The sequence below is a fragment of the Mercurialis annua genome, linkage group LG2, assembly GCF_937616625.2.
Source record: "Mercurialis annua linkage group LG2, ddMerAnnu1.2, whole genome shotgun sequence".
Lineage (NCBI taxonomy): Eukaryota > Viridiplantae > Streptophyta > Magnoliopsida > Malpighiales > Euphorbiaceae > Mercurialis > Mercurialis annua.
The window spans coordinates 48627856-48642817 of NC_065571.1; the positions used below are offsets into that span (position 1 = coordinate 48627856).

Consider the following 14962-nt stretch of genomic DNA (forward strand, 5'->3'; position numbering starts at 1 on the left):
TTTTTGTTGCGGACGCGATCCGGAAGGAAGAACCGGTGTTCTTCCATTAATGGAATTTGGAAGAGCAGCAGCTGCTCTTCCATTAGAAGAGCAGGCTGCTATTCTTCCATTGATGGAAGAATGGTGGCCGGAAAAAAATCCGGCCTTGGTGATAGTGGGTGTAAATGTGGGAAAAAGGCGGCGGTGTGTCGGAGTCGATGAAAAATTTAAAAATATTGTTACATCAAATGTAAAAAAAAAAATTAATTATTTATTTACTTTTTGAACTGATTTATTTTTGGCGTGGCAATGGCCGCAAAAAGGTGGTGACGATGGGTGGCGGTTTTTGGTTGAGTAGTTTGATTAAAGAAAACGTCGGAAAAAAAGTTATATCGGACGGCGGGAGCGAAATATTTAATTTATTTTAATTTATAATTTTATTTATTTATAGATAATTAAATGAAGAAGATGGTGAAAATGTGTAAAAAAATTTAAATATAAAATTGGTAAGTATTTTAAAAATTAAGTTGAAAAAAAATAAAGTTTGAGGGTGCAAATGTTCTTTTAAAAAATCTAAGGACTGAAGTGCACCTTTTATCTATTATTTTCCATAATGGCATGCGTTGTCAGCACCACGTAGGTGCCACATAGGCAAAATTGAAATCCAATTGAAGGTTGGACAAAATTGAAACGAAATAATCGATTTCTGGACAAATTAGATAAAATTAAAAAATTTGAATTTTTGTGAAACAATCACGAAACGTTTGCCTTTTTTGATTATTTGGCCTTTTAAAATTTATTTATTTTTATGTTTTTTTCTCTTTAAATTGGTAATTTCTTCTTCTCTTCTCCACGTGGAATATTTTGATACCCAAATTTGGTTTAAAAAAGGGCTTTTTTGAAAACTATCCACTTTTTTAAAAATAATACTAAAAATACGTGTCCTTGTTTTATTTTGAAGTCAACACTTGTCAATCTAATAAAATTACATTTACAATTGATTTACTTTAAATAATTGCAGCAAGCACGTGAAATTTTCAACATTGGACCCCACACATCCTCATCTCTTCTTCTTCACTCTCTGATTCTCACATCACCATTTTCTGAAAAAATAAAAAAATAAAATTAATTATAATTTACTTTCTTCCACTTTAGCAAACGTCGGGACCATCATCGGCGATCTAACTTCCAAAAAAACCTTCTCCGGTTCAAACAGAAAGTTCGCATGCCCAGCCGGCACAACTGCCGCCATATCCGCTCCATGCAGCGGTACTTTTAAATTTTGAAGCATACCAGATCTATCCTCAAGCTTTTGCTACACACTGTCATTCACAGATCTCACTTTTTAACAATTCTACCAAGCTTAGTTTTAATCTTTATTTCGTTAAAGAAAAAAAGAAAATATCTATGTATACTCTATTTTTTAATTGTTGTTCTATATAAAGATAACAGTATAAAAATATATTGGAGTATAATATTTTTCTAAATCATGTATTGTTTCTTATTTTTTTATGAAAAATAGTTTAGGAGGAAATGAACTTCAACTCTGTTTGAAATTGCAAGTATATCAAAAGCATAATGATATGTACTAAAATTAATTATTTTGATGTTAAATTAAATACACAAAATAACTCGATTATGTATTAAGTTTAAAAGTAAATATATCAATACATTCTTCATCATTCCTATAATAGTACGTATGTTTTCTTTATATACTTTTTGTAAATTTTATATATTTATTTTTAGTATAATTTTAATATGTTTTTTGTATACTTTAATGTACATTTTTCGTATATATTTATATACATTATTCACATATTTATTGTTTGAAAAAATACACAAAGCATATTTATTATTTTTTAAAAAATATATTTAATATTTATCAAATGTATATAAAAATATATGAAAGTTAGTTATTTTAACATTACAAAATATATACAAAGTATATATAAAATATACTTATTATTTTCTACAAAGCATACAGAAAAAATACACAAAAAATATATAGAGTATATTTATTATTTTCTAAAAAAAACTATACACAAAACATACTAATTATTTTCTATAAAGTATATAGAAAAAAATACAAAAAATATATATAGAGTATATTTATTTTTTCTTAAAAAAATACAAAAAATATACTTATTATTTTTTATTAAGTACACAAAAAATACACAAAATATACTTATTATTTTTTTATGAAGTATACATAAAAAATACACAAAATATGTATAGAATATAATTGTTATTTCTTAAAAAAATTCACAAAAGTATACACAAAAAATACACAAAATATACTTATTATTTTCTATGAAATATACAGAAAAAATACACAAAATATATATAGCATGTATTTATTATTTCTTAAAAAAATTCACAAAAGTACACACAAAAAATACTTATTATTTTCTATAAAATATACATAAAAATACACAAAATATATATAAAGTATATTTATTATTTCTTAAAAAAATTACAAAGTATACACAAAAAATACAAAAATATACTTATTAGTTTCTATAAAGTATACAAAAAAATACACAAAATATACATGAGTATGTTTATTATTTCCTAAATAAAATTCACAAAGAAAATATAACCAAAAAAATTATTCATTTTTAGGTAACTTGCATATAGTTGATGCCATTTATGTCTCTTTTTCCTCTTACACGCCCACTAAGAATCAAGTATAAATAAATTATCCTTTCCGCAGTTTGCAAATGAATAAATGCTATCATGTAAACAGCGGAGGATCTTCTCCATATGCCTTTATTTTTGTTTTCATCATGTAACTATATTAGATTTGCTGCAAATAATTTCCTTTCTCACAAATCATCCACTTGAATATTCTGGAGGAGAACTTGAAGATTGAGCCTTTCAACGACGTCGTTCCTAAGACTGCTGAAAATTTCAGGCATTAATACAAGGTTCCTTCTTTTTTCTCTGTTATTCCTTGTTTGTTTTTATTTTGAATATGAAATGAGATGCTATTCTCTGAACAGCGATGCCTGTGAAATTTGATTTTGTTATTATGATCATAATCAAATATTAGCTCTAGTTAATCCATTTTTTTGCCATTATAAATTCAAAAATTTAGCCAACGGTCTAATCAAATCATCTGTGAATATGATCTGTATTTTTGGGTTTTGGCTTTTTGTTTTCGGTTTATTCTTGAATTAGTGTGTGACATAATCAAGCAGTTTTTATTTTTTATACCTTTCTTGGTTTTTAAATGATCATCAAATGGGGTGAGAAGTTGAGGATATTGATATTTTTTAAAGATGAACAATTTTTATTAATTAGATTGATTCCATGGTATTCTGAAATTCTAATTTGTATATTGGTTTTGGGTGGTTGAACTTTTAACTGATTTTCAGTTTTGTTTTTCTATTTTTCCGGTTTAATGTAGGATTTAAATTTTCAAACTTTAATCTATAAAAATTGTTCACCAACAATATTTCTCTAAACCATAAATTGAATTATTATTAGTTATTTAATTTAACAAAATTTTGTAATTGTTAAGATAATAGCAACATATTTAGAAATCAGGACTTCATTTTTATTTTTATAATTCTCGTTTTGCAAAATAGTAGTTATCTTACAAAGTTTAAATATTACTATTTTGGCGTGATTTAATATCACGATTTTGGCCTAGGATGCACGGACACTTTGATAAAATTGTGTTTTTCATATTCTATTTTTGTTGAAATATATAATATTTTTATATCATTTATAAAATTTTAATTATATTTATAAAACTTGTAAAATAATTTACTATTAACTATGAACTTTATTTTCGAGTATATCTAAATAATATATTTTAATATTTTCGTTTTCGTATTTGTGTTACCTAGAATTTGGCGTGATTATATATCACAATTATTGGCGTGATGTTATATCATAACTGTTGGCGTGATTTTATATCACAAATTTTGGCGTGATCTTGTATCACAAATCTTGGCGTGATCTTAACTCACAAATTTTGGCGTTTCTTATCAATATGATATATTTAAGTATTATATTTTATATTTCTTTATAAATGCTAAAACTTTTGAACTAATGATAATAAATTTGAACTTTAATTAAAATAACTAGTTCGAGTATTTTTGTCTTACAATATATAGATTACCATGTTTAATCTGTATGGATAATTTAAATTATCTTTCTCAAATGGCATTTTTAATATTGTTAAGATGTTTAAATAAAAATCAATATCTTTATTAATTATAACAGTGGAAATGTTGGTTGATGTCTTATTAATAGAGATAATGATCCGTTTGTAATAATGGAATGTGTTATTAAATAGTTGAACGTAAATTATTGAGATAATAAGATAGGACTAAGTAATATGTGCCAATATTAATTGTCTTGCAAATTCTATGCAAATTAGTACATCTATTATTATCTTCTCAAAAAAATAGTACATCTATTATTATTATTTTGTAGTATAATTATGTTAACCGCTAAAAGTAGTTATTATGTTTTTCTAATATAAATTTTTATTTATTAATTTGGCTATAATTAATTTTTTTTATAGTTACTTTATTGTTAAATTATTTTATCTATTTTTACCATTAGATGAATTTATTTCATCTAATGGTGAGTAATGGATAAAATAAATATATTTTGTTAAAATTAATAAAGTAACTATAGAAAATATACACATGTGATGGCAGCATATATATTAAATGGTTAAAATTTGGCGTTCTTTTAAATGTGATTATTGTACTATGGCGTTAGCGATGATGGAAGAGTTGTTACTCACAAGACTATCATCATTTCACAATGCAGAAAATCATTCTCCTAGTGATGACAGAATTGTTTGTAACAATAATTTTATTTACATTGTTAACATATTTGGGTGGCCCACTGGTGGTCGAAAAAGCCCTTTTGGATGACTGCTTTATGCGGTATCATCATTTACATTTAGACTGGCTCACTCAGATTTGTTGAGGAGTCACTTATTTTTGTACATTTGATTATTCTATTAATGAATATTAGCCTTTGGTAAAAAAAAAAAAAAAAAAAATCTTATCAATTGAATTCTTATGACCATCTCTAAGAATTCATCTAACAAAACTACAAAAGAAGATTGTAAGTAATAAGAAATCCCCATAAATTAAAGAATTTAAAACAGCCAAAAACACTGAATTCCAATTTCAGTTGAAAGGATTAAATCATGATAGTCTCATTTTAAGGAGCATGTTTATCAGTAATTATATCTCTTCTTCCTCCACCACCACCAAGAACAACTTAAAGAATTTTACCGTCAACTGTTGATCATCAAATGCAAGTTAAAGGCAAAAATAAACACAAAACATTTCTAATTCTAGCGGTAGAATATCAAAAGGATGAAGAACAATGGCTAGAAGGAGCAACCCATAAAAATTTAATTCCATTTAGATACAATTTTTCAATCAAAAACCAAAATCAACCCAAATTAATCCTCCGGTAACGACATGTTAGTGTACCCTAAAAAAGAAATTTACATTACATAAATTAATTGAAAACTAGAATGAAGAATTTCTATCCATTTCTTGGCAGTAGAGAACAATCAATTATCGGAGAAGACGATGACTCCGGCGAGCTTCGAAGTACAGATAGATTATAAGAAAAAGAAAAAGAAAAAGAAAGGAGGAAAAAATAAGAAAGAAGAAGAAAAGTGTTGAAAGCAACAAAAGGGCACGTCTTTGGCAAAAAAAAAAAAAAAAACAAAAGGGCACGTGATAGATGAAACAAACTCTAGTCCATTACGTGTAATAGTGCACCATAAGTTTTAGATGCAAACAAATAGAAGGCCACGTATTTTTGGGATTATTTTTCAAAAATAAATGGTATGTCTAATTTCCTAAAAAAAAAAATCAAACCATGTAATAACCAAATCAATCTAATTTTTAAATTAATTTAATTTATTATATTATTATAAAATTTACATATATTAAAATAATTGATATTTTTTTATTTTAAAATAAAATTTGCTTGAAAATTTTAATCCCGTCACTCGTACACACTCAGTCACTGCCGCTTTCGGCCATCGTTGTCTTCTCCTTCAATGGAGAAATAGATCTGTGTCGTTTCCATTGAAAGAGAAGACCCACCCAAATATGGTCTTTTCCATCAATACACAAGACTCAGTTGGGTCTCCAATAAGGAAAAGACCAGCAGGTTCTTCTCCGCCAATTTGATCTTTCCTTATCACATCAATGTCACGTAAACACCACATGAACAAAAATTATATAACTGAATATAATTGAACCAAAATCATATGTTCCAGGACAAAAAGGGTAAAATTGAAAAATTTAAACTTTTATAAAACTTTCATAATAACATTTGGTCTATTCTAGTCGTTTGGCAATTACTTATTTATATTTTAAACTTTTTTATAATTGTATAATAAATATAATATTAATTTGATTTAAAAGTTTACTTTGGTCAAGTTATTATGTGTTTTGCTTAGGGATGCTGCCATGTCACCAATTTTTGATGTAGGCAGTGACGTGACTACCATGGTGGCAACAAAATTCGGTTTGATTCATCAATGGCTATAAAAAAGTCTAAAATAGTCAAAAATGGACTATTTGTGCCAATTTTTAATTGTTTGGCTATAACTAACCCCTCGCACGTACATTTGGCATTTATGATTAAACCTTATATTAAATACCATTGGGCATTCCTTTCTAACATCAACTTACCACCCTCATTAAAATTAGGCCAAATGTCTTAAAAAGGCCAAACCTTTCATAAAAGTTTCACAAAAGTCCTGACCTTTCAATTTTGTCGATTTTGGCCAAAAACAAATTATTTAGTTTCAATTGTGGCCAACTCTCAATTTGATTTCAATTTGCCTTTGTGGAGCCTATGTGACGCCTATGTGGCAATGCCAAATATTGAAAGGTCAGGACTTTTGTGAAACCAAATAATCCATTTTTGGCCAAAATCGACAAAATTGAAAGGTAGAGACTTTTGTGAAACCAAATAATCAATTTTCGGCTAAAATCGATAAAATTGAAAGGTCAGGACTTTTGTGAAACTTTTGTAAAAGGTTTGGCCTTTTTACAACATTTGGCCTTAAAATTATTTGGAAATAATGCCAGTATAAATCAGGACAAAATAATTCCTTAAGGTCAGATTTCCCAACAATTCAAGAAACAAAACGCAGTCACCATATGCAATCACTTACCATAAGTTAACCAATACCAAACCGACCTTAAACGAGTTGTGACTACTGAAATTATAATTGCAGGGGCTATTACCCTCTAGCATCTACCTTTCTTAGCCATTTCAATCTACTCTTGCTGTTTGGATAAAAATGTTGAATGCAGATGCCGTGTTTTAGCAACTCTCAAACCTATGCGTAAACAAGGTTAGAGGAATACCATTTCAATATGCTGAATAGACGAGATGGGTTAGCTCAAGTGGTAAGAGCGCCCCACCTAAGACCGATTTTGGGTTCGAGGAGAGAAATCCTTTAATCCTCATTTATAAAGAAGAAAAAAAAATGCTAAAATGGATTAAGAAAGAATAGAAACTAAAGAAACTATTTTCTGATACGAGCTAAAGGGAAAATAGAAGATTTCGGGAATGTTAACAAGTTAGCGGAGCTCAACTAGGAATCCAGCACAACAGCTTCTGGAAATGGACGCAGTTGAAGAGGGGTGATAAGTGATTTGAGAGCAAAATGCGATGAACCAGCCAGCTTCGTCTCTTTGGAAATCTCATTTCCTACAATTCCAAGTACCTTTCTTACTTCATTTGCCAGCTCAATCACCATGTCTTCTTCATGACCTGTTTACATACTCCCAAATTTCAGAAAACATGCATCAATACCAAACCAAAATTCTGAGATGCAATTACTATCACTTCACTTCATGATTGTACTTTCTGTTCAAATGAATCTTACCAATATCAAACAGGGCTTTTTCTAGTAGAAAGAGGTAATCCCTATTGTTCCCACAAGGTCCATATGCCGTTGCAATTTGCCTGAAATGGTAAACAAGAATATATGAGTGATTGTTTGATGACAATTCTTCAAAGCAATAAACAATTAGAGTTGATAAAGAAGTAATAGACTATATAACATACCTAGCCATTTCCTCCAAGGGGGCAGGCCCCAAGTAATACTTGTTTGATATTTTATCCGGAGTAGAAGTGAAACTACATGTGAGTACATACTCATAAGAAAATCAAGCATAAAAATGCCACGTTTTACCGCCATTACATTATCTATCACAATTGTATAATGGTTTCAATTCAACTAATATTAGATGCCACACTTACACAATTACTCTTGTTAAAGCAGGCTGTGAAGTATCCCCTTCCTAGATTAAACAAAATGATGATTATAAACAAGATAACAGAACATCTAACTATGAAGTATGAATTATCCAAGTAAACGCATCCCCCAACCGGAAACAAGATAACCACAGGACATTAAAAAGAGCAAAGCTCACCTTGTAAAAGTCTACAAGCGACTTTTTATCATATTCGCATTCTCTCTTCTCCAAATACTACAAGAAAGGAAAATAAAACATTGGTCTGCATTCAAGTAAAGTTTAAACCACCATACACAACAGATTGGGCACAAGATGTTAAATGCCCGTCTATTCAGCAGATTTAGAAAGAAAAGAAATTACTAAATTGCTACCAAAGCACATTTTTAATTAGCAAACATACATAACCTGACCCAATTTATTTTTACATAAACATAACATCTTTAATTAAGTAGCTACCTAAAGAATGATTAAATTATAAAAGTCAACATAACCATACTTCCATAGCCAGCCTTTCCCTTACAGGACCTCCACGAACACAAAAAGCAGCTCCCCACTACAAAAAAGAAGAGGGGTGGAATTACATAAAAGTTAAGGAATTTAAAAGCAACATTTATTGTCACAAAATATCCAACTTTCGCGTCACAATCGACAAAAATTTCACCTCGCATCTCAACATTTTCAAACCTTTTATCCTATAGCCATGACCGAAACGACATACATTTAGGCTATAAATGCAAACAAAATGAAAGGTCGGGTTTTTTTATGCTAAAAAATAAAATGTTAAGATGTGTGGTGCCACATCTGATAAAATGTGCTTAAAATTGAAAAAATTGCGAATGGCGGAAATATTTGATGACAATAAGACTATGAAATTTAAGACGAAATAGTAGAGATGTGAGCACGTTCTAACTCCATAGGAAAGACAGTTAAGAAGGTGAATTACATACGCAAACGGCTCCTTCAAGGCTTTCCAATGTGCAAGTTCTTGCAGGATTTTCAGGTGTACCTCTGTGGTCAATGCAAGCTGGTAGGACAACGGAGATAATAAGATGTGAATAACAGGTAATAAAAATAAGCATATAAAGCCATTTGAGTGAGTAGATATACCAAGGTCAAAGACACGCCTGTAATCCTTGATACAGCCTATGAGTTTGTCGTCATATTCAAACCCTGGGTTCCACACCAATGAACCATACCCAAATATCCAGAACACCATTTTTTCCCCTTTGTCGTGTATACTCCTGAGGAACACAAATTTGTCGTTATTTCGTCATCGGAAGAAAATAATAAAATAAATTCAAACAAAAGAAGAATGAAGACATGAGCTATAGCTCATTCCGCGAGTCCGTGGGTTCAATTTCTCCCACAAGCGCTATCCACTCAAATAATAAAATAAAATAAAAAGTCGTGATTGATAATTATAAAACGAATAGAAATGTCATTGTGTTGTACCAGGCGTGGTGCAGTGTTACCGGTAAAACTGAATCGAGATATAAATAATTTGTTGGATATCAGAATGCAAATGCGGGAAAATTAAAACAGTTGAAATAGGGAGCGGAGAGAAGAAATCTTACGAGAAAAGCTGAGAAATGGCGATCTGAAAATTGGAAATCGCGGAGGTGATGACCGGAGAAGGAAAGAGAGAAGGTAGAGGATGGAGGTCTGAGTTTAGTTTTTCAATTTGCGGGTTCTCTCCGGGGGTAGGGGGAGAGGTAGTAGGTGCACACCCTCCTATATTACAGCGGAAGATGGAAGGAAACCCAAACTCAACACAAAGGCGGTGTGCGCCCCCACCTTCTCTCTCATTATCCAATTTACCATCATAAAAAATTTATAAATTTTTATAAAAATATAATTAAGTATATAAGAAAATACAATTTTTTTTTTTAAAAAAGGACTATTACGTCGCCGTCCATCTGCTCTTTTTTTTGGGAGAGTATGCCAATATGATCTTAATGAGGTGCGGAGCGGCAGTCAACCATCCACTCTCGAGATTCATATTGATCAATCGATTTCCGCGTCCTGCCAGTTCACTAAGTAGACTCCCCTGGAAGCAGCAAGCTTTATCTTGCAAGCTTGTATTACTGATAAAAAAAAATTCAAAGTTAGAATAAATTAATAAACAAATACAAATAAAAAAAACATATTACAAAGAGCTCAATATGATCTTTTAAATTTAAAATAATCAAATAATAAACAACAATTCAAAATAAGCAAAAAAAATCTAAAAAAATAAAAAATTCATGACATCAATCCTGTAAACTTAACACAATGTAGAACTATGTGCCCGTTGAGCAGGATATTTAGATAATTCTTCTTTCGATTTTGACAAGAAATCCGTTCTATCCGACGAAACTTAACATTTTCGGTTCATCTTCAATAATATTCTATAAAGATAAATTTATACCTTCCCCAATTCTTAGATCTATAAGAACTTGGCTTTAAAGATGAACAAACACTAAAAATGCTTGAACGATCATCATATCAAAAAGGTGAGGAAAACCACAAAAATTTATTCAACCACATAAAAATTCAAATTGAAAAGATAAAAACTTATTCAAACAAAAAAATATATGTACAATAATTATTATTATGGGCGGAGAGAATATGATTCTCTGGTTAACCGGAAAAATCATCTCCTCCCACCCTCAAAAAGATGAAGAAAAAAAAACTATTTTTCTAGAGAGAAGAGAGAAGATAATTTTTTTAAAGAGGATATTTAAAAGTTAACGACTCTACTAAAAATTCAATTTCACATGATAATATGAATCGAATTCTGTGGAATTCGCCCAGTCGGATAGATCTCGGAATTTACTGAAAATTGATAAATCAGTGATCTTGATGTTAAATGAGACCGAGTCCTATAGAACTCGCTCGTTTAGAATAGAATTCGTACAGATTCACCTTAAGAGCAACGATCGAATCCTACGAAATAAATAGATTTAATACGGATGCTCTAAAATATAAAATCTGAATACAAGTAATTATCATATATATAATTAAGGAGGTTATAGAAGACTAAAATCTCTTAGGATAACAAGAAATATTTTTCTATTTATGATGTGTTCCTAGTTAAGAGAATATTTTTATTTATGTTTTATTCCTAAACAGGACTCATTTTATATAAAAATTGTTCCTTCTATTTGAACTCTATAAGGTATTCCTTCTATTTAAACTTTGTAAAGTACTTCTCCCTATTCACTATAAAAAATTTTAGATATGTCTATACATAGACCAATTACAATCTATGAATTAAATACTCTTTTAAATTCAATACTAACTTAAGCATGAGAGTGCTCATCAGACAATCACCGTCCAACCAGCAGTCTAACCTATGTTTTGTAGATCACATGTTGAGATGATAGACTCCATCAGTACTCTTAAGTTCGAAGTTGCCATATATCAAGATCGACGTCTGTTTACACTTTTAAGTGCGATGTTGTTATATTATTTTAAAAAAATGAAGAATCATCGGTATAAAATATCATTATAATAATTTAATATAAATATTAAAATTAGTTTTATTTATCCGAGTTCATGTTTATTTTTTAAAATTAAAAATCAAATTAACTTTTATTGTTTAATATAATAAAAAAATTAATTATATTTTTTATTTAAAGTTAATCTCCTTTTTATTGTTGGCGTTAATTTCTTTTGTGACTTGTTGTTTTTTGGCGAGTTCTAATGTGGATTTTGGTGGGCGAATCCTCTTAGAACTTGACTTATCTTTTAGTGTATGTGAAAATGGCTTTTCCATCATTAGCTCCCCCGCAAGTAAGCTAATATTTGAGTATTTATGTTTATTTTGATATTTAGCTTTTTTTTTGTATTTTTCAAAACAAATTCGGGATGAATCTCTTCAGATTTTAGCGAGTCTCTTCAGATTCTGGCGAATATCTTCAAATTCTTCATCATTTTCTTATTTCGACGTGTTAGCAAGGGCTTATCGATTTTTGGTATGTGTCAACGTACTTACCACGTGTTCTTCACTATAAGGTTTTAACCCTTTGGTTTATTAACCGCAATCATTGCCCTTTATGATTCGTGTGTGGGTATTATGTGGACTTCATCTTCTTCACTTCATTTCTTTATTGTATATCTTTTAAACTTTCTCTTTCTAACTTTTTTTTCTCCAAATCTGCAACTTATGAGTTCTTCTAGTTTAAAAATTTCTTACGTTCGTGTTACTCCATTTAATCTAGTGTAACTTCTTTACATGTATTGTGTTGTTTTTAGCGGCAACTAAAGGAGATCGGTAGATGAACAGTGGACGAACAAGCGACAACAACGGTCTTTAACTTCAGCGGCAACAACGAACAACGGTGGACGAAGCAGCAGTAGTAGCTGTTGTGGCAAAATGAAGAACCAAAGATGGAACATTTTTCGCTGCTACTCCACGAACATCGATGGATAATGAACAATTCCAAGCTGCTGGTCCACGAACGATGATGGTGCTAGTGGAAGAGTTACGATAGCGGTAGTAAAACTTAAAGATCTTTGCACTGGTGGAAGAACAGCAGTGGCTTCTGTTAAGGGAGGTCGCGACAATAGTTTAAAAATAGGATTTTAATTAATTTTAAATTTGTGTTAATTAAATTTAACCAGGATTTTGATTAGAGTTCATTAAAGTTACTTTTTTTAATTAATTAAATCACTCTCTACTTTGTCAAAAAGATAAAACCAATCCGGTTTGATATAGTTGTGGATTAAATTGGTCGTATTTTACTGAAAATTACGTTTTTATTTTTATTTTTTTGTGCTAAATTGAGGAAGAGAATTAATGCGTGGATCATTTGTTATTATTACTTTTTATATGCTAACAGTAACATGAACAAGCATAATGCCATTGTCGCCTATCAGTTCAATCAATCTATTTCAATGTGCAGTCTCCGTTCTATACTAATAAAAAAAGCAAATGCTTTTATTGTCACATAAAAAAATAAAAAAATTTCCCCATTTAATGTTATTTAACAATCTTTAATCTATATATATATATATATATATATATATATCCACTATACATTTTCTTAGTTTTAAAGAAATCTTTTCTAATCATAATCAAACACTTAAAAATCTTTTCTAATTCTAATTAATTATACACTATTATAATCTCTCAATATAAGGAGTCTTTAAAATGTATTACGTTATTTATATTATTGATTTAATTTTTATTTTTATATTTAAATAATATCAAATATAAACCATAATAAATAATAAAAACAAATTCAAATTTAAACCATGATAAACACTAATGAAAATTTATATATATGATTTATTATATAAAACATATATTTAATTTTTTTATATTTATTATTATATATTAACGGATTATAATATCAATCACTATAATTAACCATGTCTAAAAAATAAGTTCACAAATATATACAATTTAATTTTAAGATTGTAAGAAATAAATCTAAAAAAATTATATGCAACTAAGTATTTTATATTTTGTTTTCTTTATATGGTCATACGCATTAGCTTGTTTCTATTAAAGTTTAATTTTTAATTTTTCAATTCTATATTTAACTAAAATCAAATATAAATATTAACAAATATAAAAAAAATTACATATAACAATTTTAAATATAAATCATATTACATATATAATTATCAGATCATATTAATTCTATAATTTTATAAATAAATTATAATAAATAAATTAAGAAAAAAATCATGTGCTAAGCATATACACAACAAACTACTATTATTAAATAATTATTTAAATATAGTGGTTCTCTATTGATTCATTTTAAAAATAATTGTAGAGTATTTCATTAAATTAATTAAAATTGATTATTATTTAAATTTTATTGTTATTCAAGTTTTTAGAAAAGAAAACGTGAAAAAATTGTACTCCCTCCGTCCCAAAACAATAGTCCACTTTTTTCTTTTTTTTGTCTCAAAACAATAATTCAATTTCCTTATAAATCACAATTTGAAGTGTTTATTTTTCATATTATCTTTATTTAAAGTGTATCATTTATTGCTGAATAATTATACAACGCAACAGTTGTGCCACGTCATTCGTACAATAAACTAATGAGGCGTTAGCTATGTACAAATATTTAATGATAAAAAAATAAGCAATAAATAAAGATTTCCTAACGTAAATTATTATTGGCTTGTTGTAAAAATGACGTGTCACATTCGTTGTATGGGATAAACACTGTTTATTGCTATTAGCTTATAGTCATAACATTTAATACGGATATTGATAGGAAAAATGAAGATAAATTTGTGAAAAATTAGAGCATTAATTATATTTTTTAAATTGTGTAAAAAGGAAAAAAATAATTATTGTTTTCGGATGGAGGAAGTACTAATATTTATATTGTTTTACTGTAAGAATTTATAATTTTGATTTAAAGTAAATGTGAAATTGCACAATAATCTATGAGAAGATAATAAATGGAGAATTCTAAGATGGAAATGGCCGGGAGCGGTGACAGATAAGCAAATGCAATGAGATAATTTGATGAATCTAGACAGTAATAACTAAATATTTTCTAAGCCTGACAACTATCCTGAGGTTCGATGAATCTAGACAGAGCACTGCACACCACACACATGCAATTTTGTTTTCTGGATTTTTTTTGATAAATATCATTAAAAAAGTAAAATATTTTAAAAAATATTAAGTCATTTAAAAAAAAAATGTTCATATCTTTTTTTCTAAAAATATCTTTTAAAAAAACTATTTTTCATCT

The 14962-nt window shown here is 28.7% G+C and overlaps 1 protein-coding gene across 1 annotated transcript; it reads right to left on the reverse strand.

Annotated features, from left to right (window-relative positions):
- Positions 1–7508: 7508 nt before the first annotated feature.
- Positions 7509–10013, reverse strand: LOC126670460 (gamma-glutamylcyclotransferase 2-1). The gene is made up of 9 exons (XM_050364198.2): positions 9827–10013; positions 9360–9493; positions 9200–9276; positions 8749–8805; positions 8430–8486; positions 8257–8297; positions 8062–8133; positions 7880–7959; positions 7509–7764 (listed from the first exon to the last, which is right to left on the reverse strand). Exons 2-9 carry the CDS (start codon positions 9466–9468, stop codon positions 7586–7588), a joined length of 672 nt encoding a protein of 223 aa, XP_050220155.1. The 5' UTR covers positions 9469–9493; positions 9827–10013; the 3' UTR covers positions 7509–7585.
- Positions 10014–14962: the final 4949 nt, after the last annotated feature.